This window comes from Mus caroli, unplaced genomic scaffold (assembly GCF_978045245.1).
Source record: "Mus caroli unplaced genomic scaffold, Mus_caroli_1 scaffold_10, whole genome shotgun sequence".
In the NCBI taxonomy this organism is placed as follows: Eukaryota; Metazoa; Chordata; class Mammalia; order Rodentia; family Muridae; genus Mus; species Mus caroli.
Genome location: NW_028227265.1, coordinates 4,413,082 through 4,429,385, shown reverse-complemented (window position 1 = coordinate 4,429,385; position 16,304 = coordinate 4,413,082). Strand labels below are relative to the sequence as shown.

The 16,304-nt window shown below is 48.3% G+C and overlaps 1 protein-coding gene across 2 annotated transcripts in view; it reads left to right on the top strand.

The window, feature by feature from the left end:
• Positions 1-16,304, top strand: part of Gnpat (glyceronephosphate O-acyltransferase) — a 28,307-nt gene that overhangs the window by 7,030 nt on the left and 4,973 nt on the right. The window contains exons 2-11 of one of the 2 annotated variants that reach the window (XM_021169385.3): positions 1,205-1,387; positions 3,820-3,966; positions 4,708-4,837; positions 7,291-7,418; positions 8,249-8,324; positions 9,396-9,547; positions 9,668-9,798; positions 10,990-11,213; positions 14,454-14,696; positions 16,188-16,267. In XM_021169385.3, the coding sequence (XP_021025044.1) occupies positions 1,205-1,387; positions 3,820-3,966; positions 4,708-4,837; positions 7,291-7,418; positions 8,249-8,324; positions 9,396-9,547; positions 9,668-9,798; positions 10,990-11,213; positions 14,454-14,696; positions 16,188-16,267 (1,494 nt within the window). Of the gene's footprint in view, positions 1-1,204; positions 1,388-3,819; positions 3,997-4,707; positions 4,838-7,290; positions 7,419-8,248; positions 8,325-9,395; positions 9,548-9,667; positions 9,799-10,989; positions 11,214-14,453; positions 14,697-16,187; positions 16,268-16,304 lie in introns of both variants that reach the window. The other variant, XM_021169384.2, reaches the window with a different exon arrangement.

Below are 16,304 nucleotides of genomic sequence, written 5' to 3'. Positions count from 1 at the left end.
CATGTTGACATGGTGCCATACACATGCATGGCAGTCAATGTGGAAGCCACAGGTCCCACTGAGCTGTGTCTCTGCTGCTTGGGAGCTGAGGGCCCGCCAGCAGGCAGGTGACCCTGCGTCTTGAGATTCCTGTGGATGGACAACAGCTGCTCAGAGTTTGCAGTGGAACTTGTTCTTCAGCATGTCAAGCTCTCAGAATAGCCCGGGCATTTAGCAGCTGGCCGAGCTCACTGTAGTCATCATACCTACCACTGTTAATTAGTTGGTCAGGAAAGCATTGTTGTAAGAGGACCCTGTACTCTCTGAAGGGAGAACAAGGATTTGGTGGATGGCAACGAGCTGGGCTCACAAATGTTGAACAGGGGGAGGTGGAGTAAACTCCTTGTTTTATTTGACTCTGTTTTTTCTTGTGTAGGCTGGGCTGGCCTTGAACCATGCCGGTTTTTACCCACCTCTGAAGGGCAGGGACTACAGAGGCTTGTACCAACACACCCAGCTTTGTTTGGGGTTTCTTTTTTTTTTTTTAGTTTGGGGTTTCTAATATGTGTTTTTATTTATTTATTTATTTTATTTTTTTTTTTTTTTTTGGTTTTTTTGGTTTTTTGAGACAGGGTTTCTCTGTGTTGCCTTGACTGTCCTGGAACTCACTCTGTAGACCAGGCTGGCCTCGAACTCAGAAATCCGCCTGCCTCTGCCTCCCGAGTGCTGGGATTAAAGGCATGCGCTACCACGCCCGGCGTGTTTTTATTTTTTTAAAGCTAAATAGAGGCAGACAAAATGAATTGTAGGTGTGGTACTGAGTTTACAGGACAGAAATACAGCGGTCAGTAGGCCGTCTGCTCAGTGCGGTGGTGCTTGTGAAGTCCTGAAAGGCCTTAGGTTCAATCCCTGGTCCAACAAAGCAAAACCACCAGCTCACCATTCGTGCTGGGTAAGATGCGGAGATGAAGATTGAGTTCAAGGTTGTCTTTTGGTACAGAGAGTTTGAGCCCAGGCGGGGCTACATAAAGCCCTGTCTAATAATAATTAGTAATAATAATTGAGTGCCAATTACAGATGGTGTTGGCGCCAACTTTCCTTTGTCTAAGCCTAGCATTAGAACACTTGTAGTTGTTGCTCAGGTGTCACGTTGGGGCAGAGGGAAGCCGTGGTAATTCTTCCTTTCCACTGGGCTCCTTACTTTCCTTCATTTCCTGCCTCACAGAAAGACCTCAAAAAGTGGGACGAGTTTGAAGATCTGTTAGAGGAGAGGAGACACATCAGTGACTTCAAATTTGCAATGAAGTGCTACACCCCGCCCTTGTATAGGGGGATCACCCCCTGCAAGCCAGGGGACATCAAGTCCATTGTCCTCGGTTCTGAAGAGATCAACTATGTCATTAAGCAGGTAAGAGCAGAGTTCTTCAGGCATAGCCAGCCGCCTCTAATATAAGTGGGTTCGTCCGCTGGTTCTCTGAATTTATTTTATCATCTCAAGTTTAGCTGCATGGCACGCAAACGCGTGCTATCATTTTGTTAAAACACTGGAAGGCCAGCAGAGAAGTAACATGGTGCCAAATGCATGGTATGTTATGAATCACAACTTGTACTGAAGAGCCCACAGCTTGAGGGGCCGGTTAGTTACAAGCAAAGCTAATTTGGTGTAGGGAGTGAGAGGTGGGGGGGGGGGGGGCAGTTAACTCTACCTGACAAAGATCCAGGTTTCCCTAGTGAAGAGGGTAAAGAGAGTTTCTAGCCGGATAGATCATGTCACACCTCCACATGAAAGCTGTATGAGAATCTCGGAGGAATCCTGTGCCTCTGTCTCACCCCTGTGTCAGCTGCATTCAAATGTTGGCTGTAGGATCTTGGATCGGTAGCTTTTCAAGAAGCCCGGAACTCTGGAGCTGCAGTTTATTTTCAGAACAGGAGGTCAGAGCGAAGGTTCACGTAGAATGCTGCATAGATTCAGTCTGACCAGTATGGAGGACAGAAACTGTGGGGAAATGCAGGGAACTCCAGGGCGAGTGGGGCTCAGTGGGGCTGGGAAGCTCTGATGCTCACTTGGGGTGTGCTGTGTAGATGGGGTGTAGGAGCACTGCTCAGGTTTTACTTTAATGTGGACCTTGACCCACGCCCTTAATCCCTGTGCTTTGCTCTGCCCTTATTACCATGGAAATGTTGTTCTCTGTGGTTAGGCCTGTTTCATGAAGAAAGACAAGTTTCCTCACCGCTGCATACTCAGGGACAGTACTAGAGCACCCAAGGCATGTTTTGCAGAAAGTTAACTCCAGTTGGGTGTGGCTGTTTTGGGATGGGGTGGGTTCCGAGAGACACATCATGATGTGGAAGCCCCATGGCATCCTGATGTGAAACTAGGAACCAGAGGGCTCCACAGGCCAGGGGTCTAGGCTAGGTGGTTGGTACGCACGTATAGTGGAACTATTGCTTCTTGATCCAAGGTGAACAAAATGTAAGATTAAAATCAGTGAGAAAGACAGTGATTCTGTCTGACCCTGAGAGTGTCCCTAGGGAAGCAGCGTACTGCATGTTTTGTTTTGATTGGGTTTCTTTGCCATGCTAGGAATGAAATTCAGGGTCCTGCACATGGTAGGCAGATGCCCTACAACCTTGCTGCATCTCCAGCAGCATGCACGTGGTGTTACAGTGATGGTGTTCCCTCTGCATGAGAAGGGGCTGCAGAGGCTCATGGGGCTCAGACAGGTCTCTAGTCCTCTTGTTTCCACTCCTCAGTGCTGAGATTACACGGGCGCACCCTAGTGGGACTTATAATAACCTTCTCCTCCATGCATAAGAAGGCATACACACACAGTACACACAGTATGTACATACGCCTTAGCATGGCGGTTCATCATTCTGAAGCATTGCATGCTGGGATGATTACCGGGTTCTGTCCTCACAGGCTGGTGATCCTGAGGGTTGCCACCCATTTGAATCAGGTGAGCTAGGAGTCCACGGCAGCTCTGGTGGCGCTGAGTGGTGGGAAGTTTTCAACACTGTTGTCATCGTGCAGAATCACTCTCGTCAGTGTATGTGGTCAGCCACTGACAAAAGCACTGTACACTATGTGACGCCTGGCTTCTGTGGTGCCCACAAGTCACTCATTGGTAGCTCAGGTTGGCCTCAAGGTCTGGCTGGGTTCTTCAAGTGTTGGGATTTCAGACTTGAAAGCGTTTTTTGTCGGTCGGTCAGTCGGTTGGTTTTTTGCTTGAACTTTCATCTCCCCATTGTTGTTCCTGCCTTGCAGTTACTCTGGCTTCTCTTTTTCCCTGGCTCCTGCTTACTTTTCCTTAGGTGGCTTGGGTTAATGTGGTTGGTTGCTGGGTCACTGTTTGAGATAAGCTGTGAGGAAATGAAGGAGTGCACTGAGAGGTAGTGCTATCCAGTCCTCCTTCCTGGATTAGGTTAGGGCAGATAAGTAGTAGATGAAGGGTCTGGCAACACTGCTCTCTGTGTGCATGAGTAATGTGCCAGAGGTCAACCTTGGTTGCCATTTCTCAAGAGCCACGTGGATTCTTTTTTAGTTTCTAGCCTTTAAACCTTCTTAAATTGAATCCTTTTTCACAGAACATGGTGCTGTGCCCTTATGGTCCTGGCAGTCAGTAGGCTGAGGTGGGGTGGGAGGACAGTGAGTTCAAGGTCAGCCTGTGCCACAGAGGACCTTTGCCTAACAAAGGAAAAGAAGTGCCATGCATCATTCACTGGGTTAGTGAATCAGGTCAGGCTTGTCCCAGAAAGCACGTGCTGTCTCAGACTTCCATCACAGGTCGCTTTGCAGTCTGTGTGTCAGAACTCATCTCCGCTTTGCCTTCTTTTCAGCTTTCTAGGGAGTCGCTGACAGGTGTGGATGTCCTCCGAGAGGAAGCCAGTGAGATCCTCGAGGAAATGAGCCACAAACTGCGCATAGGAGCCATTCGGTTCTTTGCCTTTGTTCTGAGCAAAATCTTTAAACAGATCTTCTCAAAGGTGTGTGTGAATGAAGAAGGCATTCAAAAGGTGAGGATGGCTGGTACTGACGTTCTTGGCTTATCCTGTGGTATAATCCATTCTAGGATGTTCCTTCCACTTGGACTGAATGTTGAGGGTGGGTTGTTAGGCACCCACTATGGCCCTAGGGGACATGTTGTCTGTGGCTTGTCCTTCTTAATGTCAGACTTACAGACTTACAGCTTAGTCAAGTAAGACTTACAGACACTTAGTGTCACACATTCACAGGTTACAAAGTGATAGAGGGATTTTCTCTGTGCTCATGCAGATTCCTAGCAAACGTTTCCGTTATCCATCGCCTATGCTGGTGTGATTTTTATGTAAGCATATTCTCTTAGGATTTGGTGGTCAAGGTCAGTTAACTTGGTTTATAACACAAGCAATAGACCTGATTGCCAGCTTTCCACTTGCCACAGCTATATCCTTATGTGTTGCTTCTCTGCTTTAGAGACAGGATCTCTAGCCTATACTGGCCTTGAACTACCCAAGTGACCAAGGAGGACCTTATTTCTGATTCTCCTGCCTTCATCCTCCCAAATGTCCCAAATGCTGAGCTGACAGGCATGAGCTCCCCCGGCCTCTCAGGTGTGAGCTCCCTCGGCCTCTCAGGTGTGAGCCTCCGTGCTCAGCCATAATTTACTTCTCTGTTTTCTGATTTAACTTGTGTCACTTCAGTGACGTGAGAACTGAAGTTTTTGAAAATCTGACTTTTTTTCCAAGCTACAACGCGCTGTCCAGGAGCACCCTGTGGTCCTGCTGCCCAGTCACCGCAGCTACATTGACTTCCTCATGCTGTCCTTCATTCTCTACAGCTATGACCTGCCTGTGCCGGTGATCGCAGCAGGAATGGGTAGGTGCATCGTCTTCATCTGTGCTTCTCCCTGTGCAGACTTAGCACGCACTGCAGTAATGATGCGAGTACTAGAGAATCTGAAGGGTCCCTATCTGCCATGCTGTGGTGGACCAGTTCCACTGTGAATGATGGCCTCAGTGTTGTAGCGACTGTGTCTGGATTCCCTTCCCTTTTAAAGCTCAGTGATAGTCCTGTGTGTGGATGGACCACACTCATTTTATCCTTCAACTTTCCTGTCTGTGAACACTTTGCCTGCTTCTGTCATTTGGTTGTTTCAGGTGGCACAGGGTCTCAGTCAGGTCACTGCTGGTGCGAATAGACGAGAGCAGCTAGGGAGGAAAGGGCTCTTGTCACTCAGAACGCTATGTAAGAGTTCACTGTCACAATCAGTGAGGGAGGGACCTGGAGCAGGAGCTGATGCAGGGGCTATGGAGGGTGCTGCTTACTGGCTTGCCCAAACCCTCTCCCCCAATGGCTTGTTCAGCCTGCTTTCTTACAGAACTCAGGACCACCAGCCCAGGGATGGCACCACCCATAATGTGTTGGGCCCTCCCACATCCATTATTAATCAAGAAAATGGCCCTACAGACCCGCCCACAGGCAATCTGATGGAAGTGTTTTCTCAACTCAATCTTCTCTTCCCAGAAGTCTCTTGTGTCAAGGTGACAGAAAACATCTGGGCAGTACCTGACCCTCAGCAAGCATGCCTCTGGTCTCACGGAAACCTAGCTTTACTTGTTTGAGGCCCATCATCCTGTTGTGTGTTGTGTCCACGCTGCTCTGCTCCCAGCAGTGGCGCAGAGGAGTGGGACTTACTTATGTCCCTGTGAGTGTTCGCAGTGCACATACTTTTCTTTCTTTAGTAGCAACTATCTCCGTGCTGTGACGTGGTTATTGTTTGGTTGTTTGAGTTTTGAGATGGGATCTATATGACCCTGGTTGGCCTTGACTTTCTCAGCTCTCCAGGTGTGGGGTATACTGGCCCCGGTGTCGATGTGTCTTTGTGGGTCTGTGTCCCATCTTTTGGGTTATTCACCTTTTTGCCATTGAGTTAATGGGAGTCCTCTGTGTCCTGGGCACTTACCTACAGATACAGGATCGGCCTGTTTATCTCTACCCTGCCGTTCTGTTGACTTTGTCCTTTGATACACGGACTCATATGTTTCCAGACAATCTGTTTGTCCTGGGTATTTACTGTCAAAACCAAGAAGCTGTTATCAAATTGGGTATCAGGAAGTTTTTCTCTGATACTCATTTGAGAGTTATAGATCGAGGCCTTCCACTTGGTTCTTTGAGCCACACAGTTGGCTTTTGTGCTATAGAATTCATGTGTCATGTTGCCTTGACACTGTGGGTGTAGACTGTGCAAGCATTGTCCCTCCAAGCCATGCTGCTTTGTTAGTGTGTCTGCTTTTATAGAATTCATCTGCAGAGTCTGTGTTGCACTGGTTCCCTTACAAGGTCTCCAGGGAAGTAGAGATTCTAGTATTTAAGAGTAGTGAATCAGTAGACAGCTGCAGGACTTACACTCCTTAAAATGTACATCCTTCTGCATAGACAGGTGAGGAAGTGACTTAAACGCTAGGGAAAACGAAACTATTTAAAACTGTTGGGAGAACCTTGCCTTTTCTTGTAGCCCTGCTTTATTTAATTCATTTCATTAAAAGTAGGTTGATATTTTTATCTGGTTGTGGAGAGATTCAAGTAGGTTATCATGGGTCTCTAGGTTAGGAATGGCACGTGCTGCCCTGTTTCAGAGCATGGCTGAGGATATTGACCTCTGACATTTTTGTCATGTTGCCTTGCCATTGCCTCTGTCCCTGGTGGCCTGAAAATACCATGGAGCCAAGAGAGATACAGGGTACTCTCCCAGAAGGGATCTGGCCACAGTCTCTTATAAAATTCCATTAGATGTCTTCTGTTTAGATGCTTCCTTTGTGAGTGTGTGTTTTATATGCATGTATGTACACGTGTGAGGATACATATTCATATGTGTGCACCTGTGTGTGTATGTGTGGTGTGTGTGTGGTGTGTGTGGTGTGTGTGTGTGTGTGTGTGTGTGTGTGTGTGTAGGCCAGAGGTTGGCACTGAGTATCTCTTTCTGTTGGTCAACACCTTATTTTAAGAGACAGGGTCTCACTGAACCTGGAGCTCATTGGCTCGGCTAAACTGACTGGCCAGTCAGCTCCAGACATCCCGCTGCCATTGCCTCCCACACAGCACTGCAGCACAGGTGTGTGCTTCCACCCTTGGTGTCACGTGGGTCCTCATGCTTGTGTGGTGGACACTCACACTGAGCCTTCTCTCTGGCTCTTTTCTGCTCTTTTTTTCTAGAGTTGATCTCAGAAGTGTAAGTATTGCTGTCACAGGGCACATGTCACATCCATGAACTTGTCAGTGGTGTTTACATTCAGGTCTTTGTTCACATACTGTCCCTCCCTGTGTTTTAGACTTCCTGGGAATGAGAGTGGTCAGTGAGCTGCTCAGGATGTCTGGGGCCTTCTTCATGCGACGCACTTTTGGAGGAAATAAACTCTACTGGGCCGTATTCTCTGAATATGTGAAGACCATGCTACGGGTAAGCAGGTGCTTCAGGGACCTGGAGCTGCCTTCACTCTGGATAGACCTCTGGCTGCCTTTCCCCTCAGGAAGCGCACCCGCTCCTTACCAGCGGCCCCTCATCTGAGATGTGCCCTTTTAAGTCTTGCTGTGAGCAAGGGGCAGGGGGCACTTGGAATAAGGATCAGAAGCCATTTATGTATAAGGTTGGGGATGTGGCTTGGTACAGTGCATGCCTAGGATATGGGAGGTTCTGGGTGTTTCTTCCCCCAACGCCCCACCCCCCCTTCTCTCACAGACACTCTCTCTCTCTCTCTCTCTCTCTCTCTCTCTCACACACACACACACACACACACACATACCATGGGACATGTGGAGGAAACAAAAGAGGCCTGTGTTATTTTGAGAGTAGGTGTACTAGCTATTTTTGTGTCAACTTGACACAGCTGAGTTATCACAGAGAAAGGCGCTTCAGTTGAGGAAATGCCTCCATGAGATCCAACTGTAAGGCATTTTCTCAATTAGTGATCAAGGGGGAAAGGCCCCTTGTGGGTGGGACCATCCCTGGGCTGGTAGTCTTGGGTTCTATAAGAGAGTAGGCTGAGCAAGCCAGGGGAGGCAAGCCAGTAAGAAACATCCCTCCATGGCCTCTGCATTAGCTCCTGCTTTCTGACCTGCTTGAGTTCCAGTCCTGACTTCCTTTGGTGATGAACAGCAGTATGGAAGTGTAAGCCGAATAAACCCTTTCCTCCCCAACTTGCTTCTTGGTCATGATGTTTGTGCAGGAATAGAAACCCTGACTAAAACAGTAGGCAATGGGTTTTGTGTATTTGTTGTGTTTTCTTTTAGTGTGGTTATGCTCCTGTTGAATTTTTCCTCGAAGGGACAAGGAGCCGAGCTGCCAAGACCCTGACTCCTAAGTTTGGTGAGTCTCTTATGTACTAGAAGCATCAGACCCCAGGCCTCAGGTGTGTACTGCTGTGACTGCCAAACAGAACTCAATGTTCTTTTACTTCTCTAAGAAGATTAGAACTGTTTCCTTAAGTGTAGCTGGTTTGGGGCACTTTGGAGGTCTTTTTTTCCCTCTGGCTGGGAATGGGATAGGGCAGAAGCTTAGAGAACCGAAGTACCAGGCACAAACAGTAAGAGAAGACACTGCACGTCATCACTAAAGGATTTGGGCTCCCTGGGAACATGGAACATGGACTGCTGTTGTAATCTTCATGTATAAACATGCACGTGTGAACATACACATATATACACACATGTATATATATACACACATGTATACACACACACATATACACACATATATACACACACGTGTATATACACACGTGTATGTATGTATGTATATACACACATATATATACACATATATACACACATATATACACACGTATATATACACACACACGCGTATATATACACACACACGCGTATATATACACACGTACATATATACACACACGTATATACACAGGCATATGCATACACACACACACACACACACACACACACACGGCGTGATTTGTTTCTGACTTAGAAGTGCAGGCTGGCCTGGAACTCACTGTTTAGCTTCCGCTGGCCTCAGACTTGGTGTCATCCTCCTCCTTCAGCTTCCAGAGTGCTGAGAAGATAAGTGTGAACTCTCATGCCGAGTTTGTGTTAGTTTGGGGTGAGTTAGGGAGAGGCAGCAGCTCAGCTGTGGGTGTGGAAGGCTGGCTGTGTAACTGCTGCTGGATTGACATCCACACCGGGCCATTTCTCCTTTCACTGCTGCCAGAACAGCCTGACTGGCTGGGCGGGGACAGAGATTATATTAATAGCCAACAATGGGAGATGCTGGACACAGACTTAGGATTCACTTTTCAGCTCTGAGTGTGGGAGGCTGTGGGTACAGAGAAGGAAAGAGGGAGGCTGGTGTATTATTTATGAGCCCTGTGTGCCCTGATCTTCAGTATACATGGTAAAACATTTCTCCCTGTGTTTACAGGTCTCCTGAATATTGTGATGGAACCATTTTTTAAAAGAGAAGTCTTTGATACCTACTTTGTCCCAATTAGCATCAGTTATGATAAAATATTGGAAGAAAGTCTTTATGCTTATGAGATCCTAGGAATTCCTAAGCCAAAGGAATCCACCACTGTACGTGAGGATAGTCAACTTTGATTTTCTTTGAGTATAGAGAATGCCTTGGCTTATACGTCCACTACTAACTTATAAATATACTCCTGGTTTTTTTTCCCCATCTCGTGATGCCACCAGGGGTTGTTGAAAGCTAGACGGATTCTCTCTGAGAACTTTGGAAGCATCCATGTGTACTTCGGAGACCCTGTATCACTGCGTTCTCTAGCTGCAGGACGGCTCAGTCGGAACACGTATAACTTGGTGCCAAGGTGCAAGGCCAGTGTTTTAATACCTGACACAGATGAGAAGTAAATTCCACAAGTGTGAATGGAGACTCTTGAGGTGACGGCCTCTGATCAAACCTTGGCTTGCCTGTGCTCTCCATCAACTGCTAGGGCAGCCCCGGCTTACACGTTCATCAGCGGAAAGCTTCAGTTACAGAGCCTCGTGTTTGAAGCCAGCATGGTGGGGCATGTCTGTAATCAGCCCTCAGCAGTTCTATTAGAGGCAGTAGGAGCAGGAATTCAAGGTTATCCTCAGCTACATAGTTTGAGACCAACCTGGTTTACACAAGGCCCTGTCTCAAAATAATAACAAGCAAATGTAAAGGATTATCTGCCCCCCCCCACCCCCAAAGTGCTTTCCCTAAAACAAAGATAAGCTGTGTGTTTTGGCATGTAGCCAGAAGATTTATCATCCTCCTCGGCCACCAGCTTAACAGCACCCTGGTTTAGAAGCACACACACAGAGACTGTGGATGTTATTTATGAGCAGGCGAGCTCCTGTCCAGAGCAGAGCCTTAGACCTTAGGAAGGAGAACAGAGTAGCAACGTTCAGGATAGTACTCTGTTCTCAGACACACTGGGGCCTTTAAGCGTTCAGGGCAAGCCCCTTTTCCTCGTGAGCCAGCCTAGCAGCCCAAGCAAGCATTTGTGTTTTCTTAACTTAGAAGAGTCCTCCTGGGGAAGAAAGGCAGACACAGCCAGCCCTCAAGTGGCACTGGAGTAGTGCTTCCCTGGCTGTGAGGTGCCTGGCATGCAACCTCACTTGTTACTCCAGAAGCCACAGAGTCCAGGGCTTCTTCCATAGCTGCTTGTGGAGCCCCTGTGCCCAGATGAGGCTGGGCTGGTCCTTAGAGTTGTGCAGAGGCAGCGTAGGAGGCAGCCACGTGGCTTTTTCAGTACAGACCCATGTCCAAGCTGCTCTGCTTGTGCCACTGATATGGTCTCCTTATAAAGCAAGGTGGGGGCTATGTTTGCTTTTTCCCCTCTGTTACCTAGAACAGGGAACACATGTTTACACCAAATGACTGCATGTTCTGGAGACTGAAGCTAGGGAATGCTGCCAGCATGTGCTCTGAGAGAATTTAGTGGCAGAACTGTGACAGGTCTTCATTTGGGGTCCTCTGCCATCCAGAGCGTGTGTGGCCAGCCTGTAACCTGCCGTGCCCCCTCTTTCAGATGCATCCCTCAGAAGCAGCCTGAGGACGTGCAAGCCTTTGTCACTGAGGTCGCCTATAAGATGCAGCTTCTGCAGATTGAAAACCTGGCTCTGAGCCCATGGCTCCTGGTGGTCACCATTTTACTTCAAAACCAGCTATCCATGGACTTTGACGCCCTGGTGGAGAAGACTCTGTGGCTGAAGGGCTTAACCCAGGTGTTTGGAGGGTTCCTGCTTTGGCCTGGTACGTATATGGGATGCACACCGTTCCTAGAGTAGTTTTTTCATTTCCTAGTTTGGGAATGTTCTTAGAGGTGAGACACCCATGGAGACTTTGAGCAAAGTCGAGGTGGCACTCACGCCCCTGCAGGATGTTGACCTCAGTGAGGGGGCCACTTGAGAGTAAATGCTTGTGTGCCGGTTCACTCTAGACTATAGTGTCATTGCCTTGGCAGCTACAGACCAGAGAATAATGACAGAAATTCCCCTCCTTAATCACTGTCATTTAATTAGAGTTGTGATGGGTTTTGTGTGTGCACTCATGTGTGTTGCACGTGAGCCTATGTGTTTTGTGTGTGCACTGGTGTGGGTTGCACATGAGCCTGAGGAGGCCAACAGTTGATGATGGAGGTGTTTGTTTTTGCTTTGTATTTTGAGGCAAAGTTCTTGCCTCCTGCCTCCACACTGAATGTGGAGCTTGCCAGGCTGGCTGGGCTGACTAGCCAGCAGCCTCCTGAGATGACCTGATCTCTGCCGCCTCTGTGGTCACAGCCGGGTCACAGGCGCGTGCCACTTCTTCGAATGCAGGCTCTCCTTGACCGAGCTGTCTCCGGAGCCTTGGATGTTATTCCTTGACCGAGCTGTCTCCGGAGCCTTGGATGTTATTCCTTGACCGAGCTGTCTCCGTACCCTTGGATATTATATCTTGACCGAGCTGTCTCCGTAGCCTTGGATATTATTCCTTGACCGAGCTGTCTCCGTAGCCTTGGATGTTATTCCTTGACCAAGCTGTCTCCGGAGCCTTGGATGTTATTCCTTGACCGAGCTGTCTCCGTAGCCTTGGATATTATTCCTTGACCGAGCTGTCTCCGTAGCCTTGGATATTATTCCTTGACCGAGCTGTCTCCGGAGCCTTGGATGTTATTCTTTTGAGGCTGGATGTCACTCCAGACTGGCCGAGAACTTACAGCCCAGGCTCATCTCAGACATGCTGCAGGCATCCTGTGTCAGGATTACAGACAGGAGCTGCCATACCCAGCAAGTTACACTACTTGCTACACTGTAGCAAGCACTTGCTACAGTGTAGTTACTTTTAAAATTGTTGTTGAGGTAACAGGAGTTGTTGAGGCTGGAGCACAACTTTGTGGAGTCTGTGTTCTCTGTTCTTCTTTATGTATGACCCAGGGATTGGGCTCAGGTTTACCGAGAATGCATGGCAAGAGCCTTTGCCACTGAACCATCTCACAAGCCCCAGGATTGTTTCTGGTTTGTTATTTTTCGTATAGGAAATTGAACCTAAGGCCTTGTGTGTGCTCTGTACCCCAAGCTCTATTCTGAGCCTCCTTGAGTCTCATGTGTGTGTAGACTGCTGTATAGTAAGAAGCTAAGGGCTTTCTCTAGCTCTCTGACACCAGTTCATTAAGCAAGCATAGTGCCTTCCCATCATCTCAGTACTCGGTGGAAGCAGGAGATCAAGAGTTCAAGACCAAGCCGGGTGTGGTGGCCCATGCCTTTAATCCCAACACTCGGGAGGCAGAAGCAGGTGGATTTCTGAGTTAGAGGCCAGCCTGGTCTACAGAGTGAATTCCAGGACAACCAGGGCTACACAGAGAAACCCTGTCTCGAAAAACCAAAAAAAGAAAGAGAGAGAGAGAGAGAGAGAGAGAGAGAGAGAGAGAGAGAGAGAGAGAGAGACGGGGGGAGGGAGGGAGGCAGGAAGGAAGGAAGGAAGGAAAAAAGGAAAAGAAAAGAAAAGAAAAGGAGAGAGAGAAGCTGGTTGGTGGTGGTGCACACCTTAATCCCAGCACTCAGGAGGAAGACTGCTCCCAGTGAGTTCCAGAGAAACCTTGTCTTGAAGAACCAAGGAGGAGGATAAGAAAGAAAGGGGAAGGAGAGAAAGGAAAAGGAGAGGGAAGAAGAAGGGAGGAAGGGGAGGAGGAAGAGAAAAAAGAGGAGGAGAAAGAGAAGAAAAAGAAACTGCTGCTGCCACAAGAGAAGCTGGTGTAGTGGTGTACACCTTTTAATCCCAGCATTCCAGAAGACAGGGGCAAGCATGTCTTTGTGAGTTCCAGTCAGCCTAATCTACATAGCAAGTTCCAGGATAGACGGTGCTACATGAAGAGATCCTGTCTCCTAAAGGGATTGGGAGCGGGCAGGGGGATGAAGAGGAACAGCTCAGTAAACACTTCACTGAGAGCCAGGGAGAGGGTTCAGTGGCCACACAAGTCTGGCATAACTTGGGTTAAATCCCCAGAACCAGGTAAACAACTCGGTATGGTTATGTGCATCCACCTATCCAGCAGATGGAAGGAGGGGGAGGCAGGAGACTTGCTAAGACGCTCCTGGGGCAGGCAGCTGGAGGGATGCTCAGCGTTCAGGAGCATCTGGAGTGCACAGTGCAGTCAGGCCAGAGGAAGCCCTGGGCTGGAGGGATGCTGAGTGTCAGGAGCGCCTGCTGCTTTCACAGAGGGCCCCATTCAGCCCGTAGCACCCATGTGGCAGGTAGCATACTCATCTGTAACTCTAGTTCAAGGGCTTGGGCCTCCTCTTTTGGCCTCCTCAGGTACTGCACTCATGTGGTATGCTTATATGCAGACAAAATACTCATATACATAAAATAAAAAATACATATTTTAAAAAAAGTAGACACTGCCTCAAAATAAATTTGGCAGACAGGAAGCAAGTCCCAAAAGCTGTCCCCTGACGTCTACACACAGTGTGTCACACACCCCACATTTGAACTCTGTATGCTGTGCTGAGGATTTGAAGGTAGGAGTCTGTGACAATAATTGGTGTAAGTTGAGAACCACATGGACAACAGCTTGAGTGTGATGATCACTGAGAGACCCAGTTGTGACATGCGGCCAACTTGAGAACCTCCCAGTTCTCAGAGGTGTTCAAGCTGATCTGGGGCTCTCCTGCCTCCTAGGGGAGAGGGCCCTGGCTGATGGTCAGATCGTGCTAGGGTCAAGGCCCAAGAGCTGTGGACAGATCACAGGTTATGGAGGATACCTTGGGGGTTTGAGTGTGGCTTTGAGGGGAAGGGGATTTTCAGGAAGGTGAGGACTGAGTGGGACTTGGCTTATGAGGGAGTAGTGGTTGGGCAGGAAGGGCCACTTGCCCTGCTCACGCAGTGACCTTCAGATCACTGGGCATCTTACAGAGAGAGAGGATGTGTTAGACCATGTATCCTGCCTTGGAGCATGTAGCTTCTGGGATGTGTGGCTGCCTTCTCATTGAGTTCACTCTGCTGTTCTCTCTGTAGATAACAAACTTCCTGAGGAAGTGGTCCAGTCCAGCATCCTCCTGCACTCTAACCTGGCCAGCCTTGTCAAAGACCAGGTGGTTCTGAAAATGAACTCTGGAAGCTCACAAGTGGTCAACGGGCTTGTGCCTGAACATATCGCCCTCCTCATGTGCTCTGCCTACAGGAACCAGCTGCTCAACATTTTTGCCCGTCCTTCCTTAGTCGCCCTGGCTTTGCACATGACACCTGGGCTCAGGAAAGGTAAATTCTAGGAGTGTGGCCTTCAATGTCAGAAGAGGCCCGGCTCTCTAGTCCCAGAAAGGAGTAGTGTAGCCACGTCTGTTCTCTACAAAAGGAGGCTGCCCTGCCCACTTAGCGGTCTAGAGTTGTATAGTAGCATGTGGCTTAGCCCCATCTAGTCAGGAGGTTGAAACAGTAAGAGCTTCAAGGAGTTTAGGGACAGCCTCGGGTAGATAGCAGACTACAGTTTCAAAACAACAACGAAAGAGATGGCTCAGTGGTTAAGAGTGTGCCTGCTCTTCCCGAGACACTGAGTTAGGTTCCAGCACCAGTGTCAGGAAGCTTACAACTGCCTACAGCTCTAGCTCCAGGGGATACAGCACCTTCTTCTGCCCTCCATTGGTTCCTGCACATGTGGGGCAGACATACACATATACATTGAATAAAATGAAAATAAATCTTTAGGAAAGAATGAAACTTGGGTACTGGAAAGACCTAATAATGACTTTGTCTGTACTGCATCTTTGGGATAGGAAAATGGCTTAGTGGGAAACACTAGCCAGGCAAACGTGATTAGCTGAGTTGAGATTCCTAGAACTGCTAAAAGGCTAGGTGTGTTGGCATGCATATGAAACCCCAGCATTCCTGTGGTGAGATAGGATGCAGAAACAGGAGACATGCCCCTAAATGTGTGTACCAGCTACACTTGAATGTGTAGCTTAGCAGCAGTCAAGAGTCTGTACCTTCACTAACGTGGAAATCAACCAACTCCTGAAAGCTGCTCTCTGATTTCTCACTCAATCATATGCGCAATAATCTAACATTCAGTGCCTTTTATAAATAAGGGTTGTTAGGTCCAGGGAGCCATGTAATTACTAGAGAGGCTCTGTATTGGGAATACCATTGCAGGGTCCTGGTACGATGATGTTTCTGTGGCGACAGCCCCTTAACCTAGCAGAGGCCAATAGCATACCAGTACCATCACTGTACAGTGCACGGAGCTGTCAGATCACAGCTGAAGTACTTTATCAGGCTGCATCCACACAGATCTGCCTGAGGATCGTGGGGCCTCACCTAGAGGATCTCCTTGGGTTGGTCTCGGGGCACACTTTGGCTTTTTCTTTTCTTGTTCTTTTCGGGTGCTGATGACTGACCCAGGCTTTCACATATTTTGGGCAAGCATCTAGCTGGTTTTGGTTTCTCAGAGTGACTTTTCAGCAGTGACTTCAGACAGAGTGCTGAGTTACTGTGAAGAAGTGGGAGACAGGAGAATGGTGGAGCTGGGAGGTGAGTCCCCTTCCTGCTCTGCTCAGAAGGAATCCCTTCTAAGGATGGTTGCATCATGCTCATTTCAGGACTGAGGGATTCGAGACTCTTAAACCCTGTTGGACTGTAGTCTGTCCTTCAGATAAACGTCAAGGACTCAGTTCTTCCCTTGTTAAATGCACACACACTTGACAGGCTGCAAGATCAAAAGACATGTCTTAATGTTGTGGAATGGCTTCTTTCTAGAGGATGTCTTCAGTTGCTTTTCCTTCCTCCGCAACGTGTTTTCAGATGAATTCATCTTCCTTCCAGGAAACACACTCAGGGTAAGTTCTGACTGCCAGAGCAGCCATGCCACATGCA